The sequence below is a fragment of the Cryptomeria japonica genome, chromosome 4 (genome assembly GCF_030272615.1).
Source record: "Cryptomeria japonica chromosome 4, Sugi_1.0, whole genome shotgun sequence".
Taxonomy (NCBI): domain Eukaryota; kingdom Viridiplantae; phylum Streptophyta; class Pinopsida; order Cupressales; family Cupressaceae; genus Cryptomeria; species Cryptomeria japonica.
Genome location: NC_081408.1, coordinates 676605181 through 676628898, shown reverse-complemented (window position 1 = coordinate 676628898; position 23718 = coordinate 676605181). Strand labels below are relative to the sequence as shown.

At 34.0% G+C, this 23718-nt stretch overlaps 1 protein-coding gene and 1 long non-coding RNA gene across 2 annotated transcripts; both read right to left on the bottom strand.

Moving 5' to 3' along the window:
• Nucleotides 1-1473: 1473 nt before the first annotated feature.
• Nucleotides 1474-2664, bottom strand: LOC131046871 (uncharacterized). The gene is made up of 3 exons (XR_009106076.2): nucleotides 2406-2664; nucleotides 1877-1929; nucleotides 1474-1782 (listed from the first exon to the last, which is right to left on the bottom strand). It is a non-coding gene; the product is annotated as an uncharacterized LOC131046871 (long non-coding RNA).
• Nucleotides 2665-19338: 16674 nt separating this feature from the next.
• On the bottom strand, nucleotides 19339-19863 carry LOC131046843 (secreted RxLR effector protein 78-like). The gene has a single exon (XM_057980631.2). The coding sequence runs from the start codon at nucleotides 19861-19863 to the stop codon at nucleotides 19339-19341; it is 525 nt and encodes a 174-aa protein (XP_057836614.2).
• Between the last annotated feature and the right edge of the window lie 3855 nt (nucleotides 19864-23718).

The window sequence follows — 23718 nt, the reverse complement described above, 5'->3', positions numbered from 1 at the left end:
AGGTTTATTAATTATGTTATCTATGTAGGGCTTGCAAACATATTTGGTTAGTCTTAAGTGGACATAATGTTCAAACCTTGTTTTACATCATAGAGGAAACATAATTTTGATTTCAAAAAAGAGGATATGATATGTACATTTTATTGGGTAAACATTATGAGAGTAATTTATTTGTGACATCTATCAAGAGAGTCTCATCAAATTGATGTCTCACTTGACAATGATAATTAGAAAAACTAATCATCTTAATATATACGTAAACTTTTCATTCAGAGTAGATGTGATTGAAATGAATAAAAAATAAATGCTTAACGTACATAGTAAAAAATAAAAGATAGTTAATAAAAATAACATTAAAAAAAAGTATTAAAACTTAATAGAAAGTATTATAGAATAAATTTACAAATGAATTCCTCAATTTAAGACAAACTTACCAGATAAATTCTCAAAAATTAATTTCATACACAAAATAGTAAAGATTTTTTTTCTTTCTTAAAAATTCAAAAAAATTGAAATAGAAAATCAATTATTATATTTTCTTAAATAGAAAGAAGCCTCAATTAACTTTTTATTAAACGAAAAAGACACTACCCCCAAAGTATAAGCAAGATAAAGTCAAAAATTTAGGGAAAAACAAACCAATAATATCAAACAGCTAAAACAATCAGAAAAATACATATTTTGCAGAACAAAAAAAAACAAAAAAAATCATCCTGAATAAATCATGAGAGTGAACAAATTGTGCAACGAATTTGAGTTGAATCATACTCTGGGGAACTGTTCATTTGTATCTGATCCTTTTGCTGAAGCACAAGAATATGGACCCTCTCAATACAAGTCAGATCCTCTAATTTCAATTTACAAGAAATAGAGCCTTCTAATTCTATATTACAACCCAGAGTCTCTGAACAATGGAGAACAATAGGCTAAGTAAGAACTTGTAGAAAAAAGAAAAGTTTGTACGATTCCTCCATGGATGGCTGTGCAATTTTTAGTTAAAAATGGTCCGTCTTAAATTATATACATTAAGCAATATATTAAGATTAGAGAATGTCAGTTAATTCTTAGTGTTTAACACTTTTAAATTTAGAAATCAAATCTTAATATGTATGATTTAAACCATCCGCTTAAGAATAACCAAGCACTGAAACGCAATGCATAAGACAAGTAGAAAATTATCTGAATAAACTGAACGAACGATTATCCAGATTCTTTTGCAGAGAGTAAGTTTTCCGAAACAAGATAAAGAATACAGATCTGAATTTAGCAAACTTGGAAATTATCTGAATAAACTGGACGAACGATTATCCAGATTCTTTTGCAGAGAGTAAGTTTTCCAAAACAAGATAAAGAAAACAGATCTGAGTTTAACAAACATGGAAAAGGCAGATAGTTTGCATGTTTTTAATTATAAAGAAAATACTTCATAAATCTTTCTGAAAAACATCAGAAGTTTTCCATAAATTGTTCAAATGAAAACCAACATAAAGTAACAATATATAGTAAAATAGTATGTTTATGATGTGAAGGATACTTTGCCTCAATTAATATAAGTGCACTATTGCACTATAGGAGTAATCTGATACTTTGCCTCAATTAATAGGAGTAATCTGACAATTTTACAGCCCAAGATGTTGGTCTTATATCTTCATTCTAAAAAGTCTAATGCCCAGGTTTAGAAGTAGTATAGATGTAATCAGCATGATAGAACTCTTCATCTTCACAAGTTTCTTTTCCGCCCATGGATTCGCATTTGGCTTCCTTGTTGGTATGCTCTGAAGCCTGCAATATCATAAACCCTAACTAAGCAGAAGCCAAGCATTTTTACCATTAACTGGATTGTTAACATTTTTGAAGAGAGATAAATGAATGTTACCTTATACTGGTGGCCGGAAGATTTGTTGGCTTTGTCTATTTCATGTCTCATATCTGCAATTACATTTGTTTGTAAGTATGAAATATCATTACATATATTCCAAAAAAGAAATGGGTGAATATAAAATCACATCTATAGAGTGCGACTATAACCCAGAACGTAAAACATAGAAATACAATTATAATTTATAACAGATTTGTTCAGTTGAAAAAGGTTTTTAAAAGTAGAAATCCAGACTTCTATTCCTTCCATAGATTTATATTCTATAAAGATGATAAGTTGACATGAGTTTTCCACAGTCTATGATATATTATATGTTTTTTGTGTCAATGTTTCAGATTACAAACCATCATCAAAAAGAAGAAAATTCGATCCAAAATGTTGACAAAAAAAACATCCAAAGCATTCTCCTAAAGATAGTAAGTTCTATAAAATAAAACAACAGAAGCTGCTTCTCCACTGAAATAAGTATCACTGCAAATGACCCAACATATTAATGTGCACAATGGGTTAAGGAGAAGTGACAGACCAGATAGCAATAGTCTTGAAGCAGAGGATTCATGGGTATTCATCAGCAGGAAGAAAATCAATACCAATGTGGCACCCTGAAGCATTCTCATATTGCAAAACCTCTTACTGAACATTTTTTTTGCAGCCCACAGCACAAGAGCTCTGAAGATCTATATGTAGTTCACAAATCAACCTAAGCTTGAAGATTATGGTACAAATTACTGTAGCAGTTATTTCAGAAGTCTGAAAAGCAACTCTGTTGCCAACCCATTGTAAAATGACTGGACAGCGTTTAGCAGGGATTGTGTCGTAAGAAGACAAAATGCTGAGCTTAATTCATTGTACAACTTGATGCAGGGCAAGAAGCATGATCCCTTGAAAGTTGAAAGATGTTTTTGCTACTGTCGTAATCAACTGCTCATTTAAAAAATGTTATCATGTGCATGTCCATTGATAAGTATGTCCCTCTGAAATGAGGTACAAGCTCACGGGTCATGTTGTCATTAAGTGTAGTTACTCACACTTAGGATCAGAGATGACCTTGACAGATGATGTCATAAACAGGGTAAAAATGGTTTTACTGTCATTCAGTCATGCATAGTTTGTCTGTAATCAAATAAAAATTCATTTCTATTATTTAAACTTCCAGGGATTAAATACAATAATTCTAATTTCCAAGACATTTATACAATAATGTAGTTTATTTTAATCTTATGCAAGTGTGATAATCATTCAACAAACATATAATAATAGTTTTACATAGGGGAAGGGACCTAGTTATCACTCATGTTCTAATTGATGTTAATTAGATTTTGCTAGTTAAAAGTCCACTAAAAAATCATCTAGTGATCCAATAGCAGCCTATTTGTAAATCCAATAGTTAGAAAAAAAGTTAGTAATTAGTATCAACTGCACAACTTTATTGGTACCAATAACATACGATTATTAAGGTATTTGCGTATAAATATTGGATCAATTGTGCAAGTTTTTTGGTTATCAAAGGGAACGCAACAGGAATACATTTTGGACAACACTTGACCACTTTTTGACCCTTGCATGCATAACATATCCCACAACATTCGTCCAACAGCGAGAACAATAGCTATATCCACTGTTGGTGCTCTTCTCCTAATAAAAAAAAATATATCAAATTAATTTGATTGATAAATTAATAAAAATTTCAACAATCTCTTCTTAGTATAATATAATTCCCTATGGTGATTTTAAATTAATGCTCAATTTAATAATATTATATTTATTAATGATATGGTTCATATTATAATCAATAAATAAATATCTTTATATTATAAAAAAGATTATTTAATTTATTTTTAGTACGATTAAATTATAATGATATATATTTAATAAGATATTAATTTTAAAAAATTAAAATAAATTTAATATATGAGTGAATAATAATTTGATATTAAAATAGATCAACATTCTTTGCTTATATTAAAAATAAATAAATAAAAGAAATTTTTTATACATTATGAAAAGGGTTTTAAATTTATTAATTTTGAGTATAATAAAATAGTTATTAAATTTAGAATTTAAATTATTTTAATTTTTTTTTAGACAATTGATAAAATTTATCCTCGATGAGACTAATAATACTATGAGGGATATTATAGTATATTCTTCTTTAAAGACAACTCTTTAAAATTTATCCAAATAAATTGAATATTTTATAGAACAAAAGGTTTATATGATAAGATATTCTCACAAATCTATTATTTATATATTGAATTTGAATTTTACACGAAAGTGTTTATATTATTTATTGCAACTGAAAGTGAAATCATTGAGTCAAATTTCTTTAAAAGGACCAAATGTAATCAATGATGAATTTATTTATTTATTTTGAAAAAAGAAAAAGAAAAAAGAAAAATAGTAATTATCTTCAATAGTTTAATCAAATCTATTTGCAAGTAATGATTGTGAAGTTTATAAAAAAATTAAAAGAATTGATTAGTTTTCAATAGAACTAGATGTTAATTTAAAATGAGTAGAGAAACAAAATAAATAACAACTAAACTAAGATGAAAACCAAACCAATTAATTGCTACACCCACTGAAAGCAGTGAGAATCATCTATTAATCAAACAATATCCAGTATACATGTGACTGTACACATTTGTTTATACATTTATATTCAGGTATGAAACAAAGAGTATGGAGAAGGCGAATGGTCATGTGACTATTGGGCTTCACATTCCTAACAATCTCCCCCTTGAAGTCCAACCGCAGTCCAACCGACACAACCATGAGAAAGGACATCCCTTCTTCCATTTCAATTATCATGCAACTAGACTCATCAAAAATTTTAACTTCACCAAACTCTGTTCATCAACATTGCGAATTAGTCTCCTCCAAATCAAACCAGAGTAAAAAACTTCATCTCATACCCAACACAAACGCACCCATTAATTTATACTCAAGAACAAAACTTTTGACAAGAGCAAAAAACACTGCTCCGTCACAGTCTCCTGCTCCTGTGCTCCCCCTTAATAGAAAATATAAAAAATAATCATATGCATATCTTGAACTGAACCCATCTGCATCAATTTCATCAACGAAGACGATTACAGGAGAAAGATCATTAGCAAATCGAAACAACTCTCTGACCAATTTTGGACAATCTCCTAAGTCACCATCACAATCTTTCTATGAATCAATAATGCCTGCGACAATTATCATTGAACCAGAATGGCCAAAAATAGATACGATCCTAGCATTTTTGAAATTGCTCTGTGTCCCATGTTGCAAAACAGAGCCCTGCACTGTACTAGCATCATTGTCAGTAATATCAAAAAAACTTTTGCATATCATTTGTATCCTCAAACTATATCATGTCCCCATAAGCTAGCAGAGCACTTGTTTGCAGTGCTATCGTCCAAGTTGCTACCGCACTCAGACCTTCCAACCGCCCCTCCACACACTTTTGCAATGCATTGTCCACCTCGTTCATCTTCTGCCCAATAAACCTCTTTACCGAAAAGAATGTATTCTCGGGATTCATTTTAGTCTAGCACATGAGACAATCTAAAGTCTCCGTTTTTAAACAATCCGCACCATTATCTTTGGAAATTTTCTTGAGATTGTACATAATCAACCCAAGTATCTACGTAGGAGGAAATCTTATATCAATGTACCTCTTCTCTACACATGTAGCAATTGTAGGCTTCTCGCCTTCCATGAATATCACTGTCAAATTCGTCAGAAAAACATGAAGCAATATTTGTTGTTCCAAACCACTTCTAAACTCTTCTTCATGTTGTCGATTCAGGGGCTCCCACCTACACTGCTATGATGCTAGGAAATTGTCTTGAACCGTTTTTCCCAAATAAGTGCCTTCTACAAGTCGATTATGAAACTTGCTGACAGGTCTCTCTCCAGGTTGTTCCACAGTAGACCACTTGGTCAGCTCCTCCACTTCTAGCACAACCAAGGTGCCGCATCTTTATTATTTGATGATAAATACTTATGCAGAGCATAGAACTCATTACTCGATGATCTGAAACCTCCAGGAAACTCACCTTGTAGAGCTCTCGATTGCAAACCGAAACTGTCGAGGGAGGTGGAGATCATAATATCCTACGTAGCCTTGAGCTAGGTGCTCTCAGCGGCCTCCTTGAGCTTTGTAATCCTTGCACTCCTAGGATCTCTAGTTACCAAGCACCCCAAATAATCCTTCATCAGCTCTTGTTGTGCCTTCTCCAGCAAGGTATCCAACACAAATACAAGGTTCTCAGACGACTTCTTCTTCTCCCAATCTACAATGGCCTCCTATGGTTTCTTTCCACCAAAGAGAATCTTCTCGATCAACAAGAGATGAATGCCTACACAGAAAGAGTTCTCTCTCAAGTTCTGTTGGGCCTTTCCATCACTTTCCTCTGCCTGAATTAAGGTCTCTTCAAAAACTCCCAGTCTTTCTCGAAGTTGTCTTTTTCCAAATTTATCATATGACACAAAACCAACAATTTTTATTCCATACAAATAAATTGGTTTATGAGTAAGAAATTATCTTCCTTCAGCTTCATAATTTGGTTGTTTTAGTAATCCTCCAAATTCTTGGTCTCATCTTCCTCAATTTCATCTTCACTCACCTCAGTGTCCTCTTCTTCAAGTGAATCTAAATTGTCAAGAAATTCTTCAATAACAAAATCAGCTGAAATCTCACACAAAGATGAATTAAAGGTAGGATAAACAACTCTCACTTCATCATGAAATTATCCAGAGCCACAAGACCAAGACATGAGAGCTCGACATCACTCTTCCCAGTTTATTCTCTCTTCCATGTCACCTTCTTCCATCTTTCATCTCTACTCAATCACTTACCAAGCTCTGATACCAATTGATAATTTAAAATGAGCAAAGAAACATAATAAATAACAACTAAACTAAGATGAAAACAAACATAAATACATAACACGATTTTTAACGTGGTTTGCCAAATAAAGGCTACATCCACTGAAGAAGGGAGAATAATCTATTAATCAATCAGTATCCAATACATGACTGTACACATCTATTTATACATTTATATTCAGGTATGAAACGAAGAGTCTGGAGAAGGTGAATGGTCATGTGACCGTCAAGGCTTCACATTACTAACACTAGAGAGTTTGAATCTATGTTACAAGTTAGATTTCAAGATATAGAGTATACAAGGCTATTGAGAATAGTCAAGTCTATTAATAGTTAAATTTTGTATAGTTGTATCTTCTAGCTTTAAAGGAACTTGAGACTAGTAAAAGGAGTAGTTACAAATTTATATTGCAAAGTAACTTTACTATAGATTAATTTATTAACATTTAGATCTAAAGATAAATTGCATAGTTAACTTTTCATATAATTTTAATGGCATAATTTATTTTGTAAGAACATAAGTATTAATCAAGATGCAAAGAAAGATTATTTGAAACCAAATATCTGAAAACTGAGGAGAAAAATAAATATCTTGAATTCCAATCCATGAAAACCAAAATGGTTTTAGCAAATGGAAATGAAACAAAAACCAAAATCTTTTTACATGAGATTATTAAACTTGACTTATCTCACGGATCTCAAATTAAATACTTGTCTTTAGATTGTAAATTTCTAATGAAACTTAGTTTGGAAGTTGAATAAAGTTAGATTTTATTGTTCTAGATTTTTGGATTCTTATCTTAATCAATCAAATGAGTTTTTGAAAAACCAACCTAGTGATCACTTAGTTAGAAAATTAAATAATAATTTTAATTGAAGTAAATTTTAAGAGCAAAGTATTACCTCATTTCTAAGAATTTTAAATTGACAAAGTTATCATTTGCAGGAAATATCTATAGATAAATTTGACGTTAGTTCAAGTGGAAGAATTAGTTAGTTTATCAATTACAATTTTGCAAAATAATTTGGCATTAGTCCAAGAGAAAGTAGAAGTAGATTGATTAGAAATTATTTTTAAGAAATGACATAGATGAGTTTTATTTGCAAGTATTTAGCCTTTACCATTTAAAAGTGTTTAGTGTAGCACCCGCCAACAAACCCCAGGGAACTTACACTAACAACCTAGAAATAGAGTAATTTTTTTTTGTTTGTTTACTAATTAAGTTTCCAGTATACATACTCTAGGCTGCGTGATTAAGAATTAGTTCACTTAATTTCATCTTAGTGCTAGATCTTAAACATTGATTGTCCAATTAGGATCTTGTATAAACGAAAACATGAATACATAGTCACATATAGGTCCCTAGGGCATATTGACGCCACTACTAAATTTCATACTAACTTTATGATTCTTAATCCATGCATTAGATTTAGAATCAACATGACAATGCATGTATGCACTTAATGATCTTGCTATTATAATGTATCCACACAAGGGTATTCTATATAGGCTGCCCTCTAATCTCTAATGCATTCTACTATCCATAATGCTTAGCAACTACTTAACTACATATGAAATAAACCCCTCTATACACTATCTCCTTTTAGGAACCCAAACCATTCAATCCTACAAGTCTACATGCCTTAGCTTGCCTAATGAATTGATACTACATACCCTTTCTAGTGCATGACAAATAAATGAGAAGCTTCTATCATATGCATATTACTTATGATTACACATCCTATTCCTACATGATTTTAATGCATCCATTAGGTGATCTATCACATAAGGCAATGCATAATCACTAACCTATCATCCTACAACATGCATGCTACCAAATACTTATGTCTTATCATGCTAAGGGAGAGCTCCTACTACCATTATCTTAATGTTTCTATCGCTGCCCACAAGTAAAATGCATCACTTAAATGACATACAACCTAGTACTACCATGATGTTAACTGAACTATTGATGCCCATACACATAATGCATTACCTATAAGCCATTCTAACTAGCGCTGTCATAAAACGCATGCATACAAGCTTACCTATACTTCTTTATGAACATTGACATTGTTCACACATTGATTGTTTTATTGTCGCCACCATACTAATGAGTTTATAATCATTTATATTCCTTAATGTAATTAATCTTCTAAGTCTTGCTATAATTTCAAGCCCCTTGGCTAATTTAGTTTCTATGATGCTAACTAATGTCTTTATTGTGTATGTCATGTTTTCTACCTCTATCATTAATGGCTTAATGGGGTCTTGTTTAATAGTAATTACACAAGTTTTAGAGTCTCGTAGTCAAGATCTAACATCTAACTATATTGCATCCACATATTCATGAAAATACCTCATTCCCGTACAAAGGTTCATTTCATAGTTTTGAGCATAACATGATGAAAGTAAACAAAAGAATCTTTTCTTCATTGCAACACAGATCTAACTATATGCACATATCTATTACATATCATGGTAATGCCACATAAATGTTTAACTTGCTGCTCCAAGACTATTCCAATGATGAACACATAAGATACAACTTACTAAGTACATTACAACATAAATATGACAATCTCATCACAAGTGTTTAGGTCTTTACACATGTTTAAAATGCTATCCAAAAGGTGGCATAACCATTCATAACTCAATGTTACATATGAATTACCATGTACAACAAAATTATATGAAGAACTCCATTGAATGCCTAAGTCCAATGCATAATCATGGATTCACTTCATGCTACTATTACGTAATCCACATGGTCATGAGATTTACTCATCCTTCCAAATGTCTCTACACTATTACATAACATTACAACTCATGTGACATGAAGTTTTAGTACATAAATATGCTCCATAGAATCCATAGCCATCATGAAGAAAGAACCAAGTCCATGCACAAGAAGCACAACAACAAGAAGGGAAAAAACCCAATGGCAAAAAGCTCCAACCACCCAACCAATGTGGAACCTACAAGGAACCATCCCCCGAGCTAGGAGATGTTGCTAGGTCCCAACACACACACTACACCTAGGTTGACGCTTAAGACCAAAGGGATTAACTCCAAGAAAGACTCTCGCACACATGGACCCAACACCAAAGAAATCAACAACCTAAGTAACTCCCAAAGACCGACACATCATCAAGACACAAATGCAAATTAAAAACACAAGGGAAACACATGTACAAGGGAGTGTCATCACATGTCGTAATAAACACAAGGTTCTCACCTAAGGGCATGCAGAGCCATCTCAACCTTTGAGAGACCAAGGGAGATTGGCTTACCATCTCCACATTCTTCTCATGCTTAGCCTAAAACATCCTCCCTAGGACTGAGTCATGAGGCACTATCAATTATTATCTTTTTAATTGTCTATCTACCCATTCCCATTCATTAATTAGTTATCACTTGATTAAAATAAGGTAAACTCCCTTACGCCCAAGAGGTATGGACTTCATGCATCCTTACAAGAAACCTCATGATAGTCCATCTCTCGTACCCATGGATGTCGCAAAGGATCTCACTCCCTTACATGGACCCATAAACAACATTACAAGAGGCTTTAAGTTAAAGAAGTAAATCTGAAATAAGGCATCATACAATACCAAATCATGCATAGACACATGCTCAAGAAAATCAAACATCAACATATAAGAATGGACGAGCCTCTTGACCAAAAGAGTACATAAACCAAGTTGTAACATTGTTGCAACCATATTAAAGACAACACAACAAGGTCTTCACACTTGTTGTCATAAAATCAGCAACATAAACAAACCAACTTCTCATGGCAAAAAATCACGAGACAACTCAAAATAACATTATAATCTTGCATTCAGATGATGGCATCAAAAATTGAAACTAAGATCAATATGAAATACAACATAAGCAAGATGGCCTCTGGTACCAAAATGTAGCATAACACATGGCGTAAAAATGATGTCCACAAAGGAAGACAAAAGAATAAGATAGGACAACACTTGCATTATGATTGGCCCACACTGTTACTCGTGCGCTTCCCCCAAATAACAACGAAATTTAATATTCCAACCTCTAACTTGTACACAACCATTACATAGACGCATACGCTCAATAAGTAAATTTATCAAATAAAACACTACATTTACAACATTTAAATACTAAGTACATATATTTTCCAAAACTGCCCAACACACTAATTACGGATGATGAAAGTATCAAACCCATCGAAGGGGTGTTTAACCCCATTGGAATATGGCAAATTCCAAACAACAGGCAGAATTAGACAACCATCCAAGCTCCAAAAATCATGGTGTTGTTGTGTTGTGCACCCACCACGACATGGGTGGTCCAGTGCACCCACCATATTATTGGTGGTGGTGTTGCACCCACCATGTCATGGGTGGTGCATTGTGGGTGGTGCATTGTGGGTGGTGCTGAGAACCACCACGTCATGGTGGCGCTACTGCACCCCCAAGCTGTGAGTGGTGCTATGCACCACCACGACATTGGTGGTGCAGTGTACCAACCATTCCGTGGGGAGGGTGCTATGCACCACCACGACATGGGTGGTGCAACAACATTCACCATGTCGTGGGTGGTGTTGGCAACAAACCCACGATATGGGTTAAACAATCAACAAAAAAAAATAAAGAATAGGGGGCGACATAACAGGGTAGCAACCCATCCAAAATCTGGATAAAGTAAAATACAGTAAATCCCCAAAATAAAAAAGGTTCTACAACAAAATGACAGAGAATCTAGAATAATAGATAACTATCAAATTGCTAAATACAGGTAATAGAAAACCCAAACCTTACATTTCTTTTTGTTCCAAATCATGAACAAGGAAACTATAACAAATTGCAGATTTCATATACAGTGTTCTCTCCCCACTACCATTAAAATAATAACACCCCCCACTAATTTCAATTCACATTACAAGATATAAATCCCACAGTCACAGAGAATACACATAGAAGGTTCCAAATCTGTAGAAAAATACATGAAAGACGAAGGAATTAAAGAGACAAACCTCTTCCCTGAGTGATGGAAGAGAAATATTTGATGAAGACCCTGCTCATAGCCTCCAGCAATCAACACAATTCCACTTCAAAACCAAGCTCTGATTGTAGACATAAAAACCCCCAAATTCACTAAGTTTGCAGAAGGAAAAAAATTGCAGAAGAAGAAGAAGAACACCCCAAAAAAATGCTTTCACGACAAGTTTTAAAAAACAAGCAAAAAGTTCAAAGAGGTTGAGCTTAACTGGTTAAAACACTGAGTTCTCACTGTGAAGACCCAAGTTTAATTCCCAATAGGGACATCTAAGTGGAATTCTATGCTGTGACTCTTGGCCATCCATAAAAATGGGGAAGGTCTAGGGTCAATCTAATCAAACATAATAATAATAATAATAATTCAAAATATTGTTGCTTCGACCTATTGCCTACTAAAAACTTCGGCCTATTACCTACAAAAAAACAAACAAACAAACAAACAAACAAACAAAAAGAAACCAATAAAGCCCTAGCCTACCATTTAGCCAATGGGATTATTTTATTTTGAAAATATTTCCCCTTCAACTATGACAATAAAATAAACTTATTTTTCCCATTTATTTTATGCGATTTCAAAAAAATCAAATTGAAATAAAAATCCAAATAAAAGTATATTACTCTCATCAACGTAGTAATAACCAAAACATTATTACAATTTTATAATATAATAGATAAGGTAGTTATTTAATATTTACCATTATTATCATTATCATTATTTATAAATATTTAAAATATCACTATTAATAAAAATCATTTAAATAATCAACCCCATAATAATTAAATAAAAATTAAATTTCAACAATTAAAAAAATAAAGTAATTAAAGTAAACAAAATAAATAATTGAATAAAGGTTAAATTCGCCAATAATTAAATAAAATCAATAAAGCGAAATAATTAAATAACACAATAAATCAAATCGACTAAAGACATTAATTATTAAATAAAATTTCAATAATCCAAATAAATATTAATTGAAATTCAATCGTGAGAAATAATTAAATAATAAAAAATCGTTAAAGCTAAATAAATTAAAATAACACTACCACTAATAAAATCATAAATTATTATTAAATAATTACTCAATCACAATAAATCGTTTATCGCCAATTAAATAAATTAAACAATCAATCCATTACTAAATCAATAAATCGTGATTAAATAGATTAAATGAATAATCTATTACTATAGTCAATAAACAACAATTTAAATAAGTTAAATTAAACTAAATAATCAAACTCACCATGCCACTTACTCACAAATCATGACGACTGACATGACATGGCGAAATTCGCCAAGCCTGATGACAAGTACTCAACGACAACCTAGACCTAGAGTGTGGGTAGGGAACCAACGACACCTCCAAACCACATATTTGCCATCGGGAAGAGACACACTCGCACCTGTAAAGCCAAGGGAGATCGTACCCGGTTGCCCGAGAGGAATAAGTGTCTTAGTACTTACAATCCTACAACCACAACAATGATACATGTGCATATATATATATATATATATAACAAGTAGGTGGAGGGATATTGCAATGGCACATCCTGCTCGTAATGAGTGATGTGACATTTATCCCCCCATGAAGACAGTCAAACAATATCCATACAATGAACATATAGCTCATGAAACATCACATCACAAGAAAATCAAAACTAGGGTTAGTATGTCCATTCCAAAATGAGGCATAATCCATAAAATCTATCAAAGCACATGATAATCAAAATGCTATTACTAACCATCTAGAAATCATAACTAATCATGAGTAGTGTCAGTAATATCAAATAGTATGAAATCATATAGTGTATATCATCAAAATCATCAACTGAGAAATGTAAAAAGCCATAATCAATATTCATGCATTGCATAAGTCAAATCATATCTAGCATATCCATCGCACAAAATAAAGGTCCAATCAAGTCAATCCAAAATGAAATAAGAGTCCACTCAAGAGTGGGCACTACATTTAGCATGTACATATTTAGACATTAAGTATTAACTCGTTTTTAATTCATGTTAGTCTTATTTTCAAAACTTTATCTCAAAGCAAGTAGCATTCAAAACGTAATTAGATTCTTTACAAATCTTAATAGCTAGTCTTTTTACAAGTATATAGATTCACCTTTCAAGTGATTACTTAATATTTCCTTTCAAGCAATCTCATTCTTAGTACTAGTTAGTTTTTCTTTTAAGCAAATATAATTGTTTAGATTTCATGCAAAGTTACCTTTCAAGAAGTTAGATTTAATAGTCTTTTCCTTTCAAGAAGCGATAATTTTCAAGTGGTTGATTTGTTTATGTTTATTCTCAAGAAAATGTTCCTTTCAATTATATAAAATTAAAATCTTTGTTTTAAAATTTCAAGCAATAATTCCTTGCATGTATTAGTTTCATTTTCATAGTTGTTTTAGTATAATGCTTCAGTTAAGCTTTCATGAATTCATAGTTGAATTCTTAGTTAGATAGCTAAACAAGAGGAGATGGAACCCAAAACTTAGCAACATTTGGTATCTATGGTGCCTATGGGTCACGCTTACAGGTAATGTCATCGTGTTGAAATGTTGTACTTAACGCCTAAAAAAGTTGCAACAACAACATCTATGGCATCATCCCTATAAATCGTCGAGGAGAAATAAGGGTTATTTGGAAGTTAAAATCCAAGGGGCAAGTAATCCCCCTTGGATTGATAACCTAAAAAGATAAATTTTAAATGAACTAACATTTGTTCAGTTAAACTTTAGAAAATCCCATTGGGATTTGGTTGTGTGTGATGATTTTGTAAATTATTTATCTTGATGAAAATTTACATGAATGATAATGGGTCAAGGGTAACATAAATAATAGGAAATATGACTTATTTATTTTAGGCCATAAGAAAAAGGCCACATTGAGCCTTTTTGCTATAGTGCTACCACCATGGGTAGCAAATACAAAGAAAATATTTGGGACATTGACCCTAGACATGGCTACGTACCCACCAAATAGTTTACATTAAACCTATATAGAAACCAAAACTACATATTTTACGCCTTGATCTAGTGCTGAAATGGGCATCCAGGCAATCTAGGGATGAATTTGTCCCTAGTAATTAGGCATTTGGGGATGGGGATTAGGAATTGGTTAAGGATGATTTGATAGATTTTGAAGCTCCATAGTCCTTCAATCAAAGGGTCTAGATAAAACTAAACAAAAGATTAAATTTATTTCAATGCACACTCTGAAGGAATCTTGTATGGATTCGCTTGAGTTTCCAAGGCTTTAGGCCGAATTATAATGCAGAACTCAAGCTTATTTATACAATTATTTTCATATACTCCTAAGGACGACAACCTTGGTGCACTCCTAGTAGGGGAGTGTAGTTTTTAGAGAGTGACTCAAGTCCCGGATGGTCCCGATGAGTTCTAGTCTTTGGCTAGTGTACTACCCCTCCCTGGTTCGTCCTTTTGAGAGGATGTGATAAACACTTTTAGGTTTGTGTATGTTATATTATTTTTGTCTCTTTCTTATAGTCTCTTTGACATTAGTGGATTCATCATGATTTATGTGGATGAAATTATGTCCCGGGCTAATATGATGATCAAAATTATGTGTAGTGATCTAGATGCACTCATTATTCATCTATAGATTATATTACTTATGAGGATATGATGACATCTTATTATTGCTAACCCCACTTTATGATTGCGGTGGATGAGATGATTCTTTGTTGATTGCGGATTTCTTACTATTGTATTCATGATAGAGAGGATGTCATACCACTCATTACGAGCATGATATGACCTTGTAATTCTCTCTCACTTGCCTGATCATTTGTGAATATATATATATATATATATATATATATTATGGCATATGTTGCCTCGTGATTATTGGTGGTTGCAGGATTGCAGGTACCAGACATCGACTCCACTTGGTCTCACAAGTTTGAGCGTGTCTTTATCCCAATGGCAAGTTGTTGGAGATGACATGAGTTCCCTTTATGCACTCTAGGCTTAAGTTGTTATCCTTGTTAGTTAGTATCGTAGCTTGAGTCAGTGGTTAGAGTCTTGTGTTGCGATGTTCAACCCCATGTTGGGTTGCCTTGAGGTGTTGCGAGTATTTGATTACATGATTAATTAATATTTGATTTGTATAGTTTATTAATGTTAAATTAAATTAATTTATGGTATAGTTTAGAAATTTAATTATTATTGGTAAAATATTATCAAGGTTTAATATTTATAATAATTAATCAATTTATATAGTTTATTTAGTATTAAATTAAATTAATGGATGACATTAATATTTGATTTATTATTTAATTGATGATTTTATATTATTATTATTTTATGGTCTAATGTTTGATTGAATATTTATTATTTGAGCTTTTAATTTATTGGATTATTTATTTATTTATTCTTTAATTACTGGTTGAATATTTATGTTTTCCCGTACATTTACTTATTTATTATCCATTTTGCTTATTTGTCTATTGTTTTTTTTTTTTTTAAGCAAGTAATATCTTTAATGGGGATAGCTCCCTGTATTAGTTATGAAAAGATATTACAATCATGTTCCAACTAACTGAAAAACAACTCCCTACATACACATGGCTATAACATAAACTATTAAAGAGACCATATTATATGAGCCTCAGTATGGTAGCAACCCGAGACCCTATCAAAGCCACCCGCTCGACACTGCCCTCCGAGAGCCAACCCTTCTTTGTCTGCATCATCCACTTGAAGGGGTCCATTTTATCATTCTTCACACCCACATGAAACACCTCCCAGGCGTTATACATGAATTCCTCCTTCTTAGCTTTGAGGGCCACAACAGCAACATGTTCTTCATCCTCTGAGTCTGAGCATTCAACATCCGTCAGATAGACTATAGTGTTAAAAAAGGGTCCTAGAATGCTGGCCCATTCTTCTTCCACCTCCAAGACGACACTTCCCACGGCGTTTGCATCAACATCCCTGACAAACCCGATAATTTTTTTGATACAAGCCTCCTTGGATGGTAAATATCAACCAAAAGACATAATATTATTTCATAGATTTGCCCATCGCACCAGTGCCTATAATTGCTAAGGCAACCCTCCACTATTTTGCATATCGCTTCAAGCCCGCCTGTGTCGATGTCGAACAATCTATCGCACTGTACCTCCAATGTCTCCTCTCTGCAGAGGCAACTAAGCCTGAATCAATGCACCATATTCCTTCACTATGTGCAAAAACAATGACTCCCCATGTGTTATATAAATCCTCCATCCATTGGATTCATTTGCACTCTGATTTCGATGTGTTATGATAGTCTCTCATCATCACTGCGACCACCATAATCCTGAGAACCATAGAAATCCATCAACCTGAGATCGAATATTCACCTGCCCTGTCCTCCAACATCAAAGCTGATAAGAGAGCTCTTCTCTTATCCCAATGGTACCTTTCTGTGGTTGGGATTACCCGATCCCCTTCCTTGGGATTTTATCTTTGTCCATTTCTAGCAAAACATTCAGGTCCTTGAACATCGAATCTGCCACCGAAATGACCCTTGTCTGAGATTTGATTACACCCTAATTAGCAAGTAAGTCCGCCACACAGTTTCCTTCGTGGAATATGTGTTTTACCTGATAGTCTTCCAGATTTTGAATAAGCTGGTCTATTCTTGGGATCCGTTCGTTAAGCCTCCAATTGGTAAAACTTTTTTTGGTTACACCATTTAGTATAATTTGAGAATCCCCTTCGATAACTACTTTTCGATGATCGTTTGCAATGACCCAATTAAGCCCCTCCTCTAATGCAGTGACTTCTGCCACGTTGTTGGAAACAATTCCTGAAGGCCCACATATAGCCCCAAAAAAACTACCATCCTCATCTTTGACCACATCCCCAAAGCTCGACAAACCAGGATTACCATGACTAGCACCATCAAAGTTTAGCTTTTTTCAACTAGGAGGTGGCAGGCACCATCTGACATTCTTCCTCCCAATTGATTTGTCCTTCAACCTGTGGAGACTTGACTGTTTCAGATTCCATACCTGTTCCATTTCCATATCCCACTTGGTATATAATCTGTTGGTTTAACCATAAATCTTGGCATTTACATTTTCTTCTATTGTTGCCTGGACTCTGTTAATGAGTATTGAAACCTCCAATTCTTCCTCCCTGAAAACTCTCCTATTTCGTTCTCTCCAGATCAGCCAAGCGACCAATGATGGTCCTATTATCCACAAGTTGCCCCACTTTGATTTTTTGCGCACCATAGGTCAAGCAAATATGAAGTCTTTGAAGGTACAACTATGGACCATGTGATTCTGCAACTTACTTAAAAACCAATACCAACATTGAGTTGAATATTTGCATCCATATAATAGGTGATCAACTATTTATTCCTCTTCCTTACATAGATAACATTTTTTAGGTACCGATATACCAATTGTATTTAATCTATCACTTGTCAGTATCCTTCCATGAAGCACAATCCATAAAAAGGCACCCGCTTTTGGGAGTACCCTTTTATCCCAACATAGGATCGCAGGCCAATTACTGTCTTTTTGTCTCCTTCTTTTGATTTCATAGCCCAGATTTACCTTGTAGTTACCTGATTTAGCTACATTCCATATAAGTGTGTCCGCCTCATTCGAGATATGAATCTTCCTACATTTAAGGATCTCTGCCAGCTTTAAGCTCTTTCCCCTGTTCTCTATACCAACTATTTTCCAGATGATCGGTCCCTTATGGGGATCAAACTGTTCGATATAGTCTACCACAAATAAACCAACCTCTGCCTCCACCTGATTGACCCAATCTTGATCTTCCATCAAATCTGCCAATGTTTCCTCCCCACACCAAGAATCTCTCCAAAACTTGGCCTTTTTCCCATCGCCAATCTTCCATGTAAGATGGTCTGTGATTATTTTCCTACTCTCCCATGAATCTCCAAATTGGAGAACCTTCTGTAATGTTTTCCATAGTGAATATTCTTTTAGGCTCATTTGCATCCAGATACTTGTTTGCCATCAGTCTGAACCATCCCTTATGGGGATATTTATACATTTTCCAAGCTAATTTAGCACCAAGTGCCAAATTCTGAAGGCTCATTTTTCTCAAACCTTCCCCCCCATCTTCCTTTAACAAACATGTCATGTCCCAATTGATTAAGGGAATCTTTTTCTCCTCTTTATGCCCTTCCCAAATGAATTTTTTTAGCATCCCATCTAGAGCAGAAGCCGCCTGCTGGACAATCGGTAACAAGACATAAAATAGGTAGGGACAACCGATAGTACCAACTAATCATTTGTATTCTCCCGGCTTGAGACAACCATTTATTTTTCCAAGAGGTAGTTTTTGTTTGGCACTTGTTTATCACCTCTTCCCATATTTTAGTGTCCACTCGCTCAGCAAATAATGGCACTCCTAAATATTTTATAGGGAAACAGCCTTGACCATAATCCAAAATGCTCTTGATCTGCATTTGTGTCCTTTTATTTTTATTTAAAAAATATATCATCGATTTTTGTTTATTCATACTCTGACCAAAGCATTCCTCATATTCGTACAACACCTTTTTTAATTATCAAAGCTTCTCTTTTTGAGGCTTCTCCAAATAATATTGTGTCATCCACAAACTGTAAATGTGACACAGGTTCCATATACCCCTTAATAGAAATACCTTTCCATGCCCCCTGACCAACACTAAATTTGATACTCCTACCAAGCACTTCTGCCATCAATACAAATAGGAATAGTGACAGGGGATCTCCTTGTCTTAACCCATTAGTAGCCTGGAAAAAACCGCTCATAGTCCCGTTGACAATCACAAAGTAGTTCACAGAGGATACACAATGTTTTATACAATCCAACCATTTTTGCTTAAAACCAAATTTTTTAAGAACCTCAAAAAGAAAATTCCAAGAAACCCGATCATATGCTTTGCTTACATCTAGCTTAATAATCATACCTTTAGCTTTGGAACTATGCATTGAGTGGATAGTCTCTATTGCCATGATAATACTATCTGTAATCTCTCGCCCAGGGGTGAAGTCATGCTGCTCCGGGGATATGATCTTCATCAGTATTGGTTTGAGTCTATTAACCATCATCTTGGAAATGATTTTGTATATAGAATTGCATAAGGATATATGTCTGTAATGTGACATTGAAGTGCAATCCCGTTTCTTTGGAATAAGGGCAATGTTTGTATGACATATTTCTTTTACAAATATTCCTTGTTTTCTAAAATCCTCCACCACTTTGAAGATATCATCACCCATAAAACTCCAACATTTCTAGTAACATTCCATTGTAATTCCATCCGGACCAGGAGCTTTATTTGGATGCATATCAAACACTGCTTTTCTCACATCCTCTTTAGTAAAGGGACTTGACAGATATTCATTATCCTCATCGGAAATCTTTTGCTGAATAACATCCACCATCTGAGCCGAATGAGAATTTATCACATCATTGTCATTTCCCAATAATATTTTGAAGTTATTAACTACTATCTCTACTATAGCCTCCAACGAGGAAATAAGATTGCCATTATGGTCCATGACAGAATCTATTCTATTTCTATCCTGCTTTGTGTTGACTGACGCATGAAAGAATTTTGTATTAGCATCACCTTTTTTGATCCAGATCTCTCTGGATTTGTCTTTCCAAAATATTTCTTCTCTTAGTAAAACCTCTGCCAGTTCCTCCTTTAGCAATTTTTCTCTCAGAAAAGTGTCATTGGTCATTCCTCTCAAAATTTTGTCTGAGTTTATTTGCAAAAGTGCTTCTTCAATTCGACTTTTCTCTTCAAAAATGTTTTTGAAGCAATCTCTATTCCACCTTTTGATTTTTTCCTTCATAAACTCCATTCGTTTTGCAAAGCAAAAAATAGGGGTACCCTTGAAAATATTGCTTTCTTTCCACCATCGTTCAAGATTGGTCAGAAATTCCCCATCTCTCCACCACACACTTAGAAATTTGAAGTTGCACTTCCCCTTAGATATGCCTTCACTCAACTTTAGATCCACAGGGAAATGATCAGATAGAGAGACGGGGAGGATGCATGCTTCTGCTTGCAAGGAAGACCCCATCTAGTATTCACCAATAAAGTGCCTATCCAATCTTTCAAAAATATTAGCAAAGTTTATTCTTTTATTGGTCCATGTGTATCGACCATTTTTGGGCATGACATCCACTAACTGATTTTGTTCTACAAAGTCTCTGAAATCATCCATCACCTTATTTGTCATTCGCAGACCCCCCTTTTTCTCATCCAAGTCCAAAAGGGCATTAAAATCCCCAGCCACAACCACCCTATCACTGAATAAATCCTTAATCTTGAGAGTCAGAGTATTCCATACCTTTGTCTTATCTGCAGTTTTGGATGGCCCATATACATTGATTGATGGACACTCTAAATTCTCCCTGATGCAGTAAACTTTACAAATCATCCAATTCTCTTCTTTCTCAGAAAGATTAACTTTCACACTATCTAGTTTCCATAAAATACCAAGCCCACCTGCAGAGCCATTGGCCTCTTGAAAGACACCTTGCCAATCTCTTCTATATTTCAAAAACCCTTCAGCATTGTCTATGCTAAGTTTTGTTTCCTGCATCACTATGATTTCACTTGTGCTCCTACTTAACGCTCGTTTGACCAAGCGTCTTTTGTCAGGGGCCAAAAGGCCCCTGACATTCCAAGTAGTGATTTTCATGACTCACCAAGGGAGACCAATCCTCCTTTGGCATTTTTCATAAATTCGATGACACTCACTATCCCTTTCTCATTTGCTCTGGCCTCTCTTACTTGCCTATTGGACCTTCTTCCACGAACTCCTTTGGCTTTCCCTAGCAGAGCATTTGCAGATTGGCTGATACATCTTTGATCCACATTGTCTAGTTCATCTACAGACTTGAAGTCTTCTTCTGAACCCATGTCATACTCAATCTCGATATTCGATGAACCTTTGAAGAAAGGCTTATGCATGAGAAAATTATCTACTCCAGTAGAAATGGCGCACCCATTTGAACTGTACCCTACCTCCAAAGGACCTTCTTTTGACAAATTGTCATCCTCCATCACTTGATTCTTCAGGGAGAGTTCCAATCGAAAAGTTGTGATTTCTTCATTAATCAATGGCTCACCAGCTTCCTTGTTCGGATTTCTTTGTGTATAACTGCTTGTGATGGTTGGGTTGCCATCTTTTTCCAAACTTTCTTCTCCTTTCTGGGTGGGTCACCTCTTGCTCTTCTGACAAACATTCTGCAATTCACCATCGAATGAAGGCGACTGCCACATCTAGAGCAAGGAGAAATAGTCTTCTGAATCTCTACTCGTTGCCTCCATTCACCCGATGTAGTAGAGAGAGTAATTTATGAAGGTATTCTTTGGACCGCAACAATTCGCAATCTGGCGAATTTATAGAGGTTGTTTTCAATAATTTGCTCGTCTACTTCCAAAAGAGTACCTAAAGATCTACCAATTTTCTCCAACACCACATCATCCCAATATTCAATCAGAAGGTTATACAGCCGACTCCATACCGTACTGTCATACACCGCTAATGGAGTAGGTTCGAAGTTCGAGGACCATGGCTATAAAAATTGGGTTGCCATTAACAAACCAATTTTCTTGATTTAAAATCCAACATCTTTTTGATTCTTGAGCAAAGACAACCACAAAAAAACCTTTTGGAATATATTTAACCACAATATCCTCCTCCCAATTTTTGGAGACCCAATTATTGATTTCCACTCTGGACAATTTAGGGCCAATAATCCTTGCAATAACTGCAAAGCCCTCCCACAGAGCTTTCTCTGTCGAGATTTCCATAGACAGATCAATCACAAATTCATCTTTGCCGCCTGTACTTCCTCCTGAGACCGGACCTTCCTGGTTTCCTTCCAACGAATCTTCATCTCCATCCTCTGCCTTCCCTGAATTTTGCAGAGCGCATTTTCCAGCCATATATTTTTTTTGTCTATTGTTTGTTTATTTATCTTCTGTATTGTTTATTTATTTATTGTTGGGTTATTTATTGTTTATCTAATTATTTCTTGTTTTGATTATTTAATTATTGATTTGCCTTATTGTTTTATTTATTTGTTATTATTTATGTACCTACCCCTTGTTATGATTGGCCCTCTTGGGAATAGTGATTGTGAGGATATTATTATTTAATTGTTTGTTTATTTATTTATATTATTTGTGGTTTTATATTCAATTGGAGCATTTATTTATATTTCCTTTGATTTATTTTATTGGGCTTTGATTTATTATTATTGGTTATTATGTTTATACCCACCCTATTATTTTATTGGTTGAGATTTGGGGGTAAATAAATAATACTATTTTATATTCTTACCTCGATTTTTGGAAGAGATTTGGTATAAAATATAGTTTATTGGAATATTTTGATTGGCTAGTATTCTTCTATAGTTTTTGAATGAGATTTTATTTATTGGCTTTTGAGCTTTTGTCGTAGAGTGGTTCTGGATATTTTTCTGCAACTTTTGGATTTTTGAATTTCTTGGTTGGATTGGATTTTGAGAAGCTTGCTGGTTTGGATTTTTGCTCTTCTACAATTGCATTACCATCACTCTACTTCCAGGTTGGAGATCTTTTTCCATTCATGTATTTTGATTTTTGAAAAGAGTTTGTTTTCTTCGTGTCTGCTAAAAGATTGTCTGTGGGAGATTGGGAAACATAATTGAAGAAAGATTATTAATATTGAAATATATGTATTAAAATTGGGGAATTACATATTTATATACTTTTTATTTATTGTGTTGGGTGTTGTTGTGAGTTCTTATGGCATTTGGGAATAAATCTTATGTCCTTACTTTAGTTGATTGTTGAGATTTTTACTTGTTCCTTGCGATATATTCGTTATTGCGTCTCTCCTGGATTGGTTTCAAGTCATAAATTTATG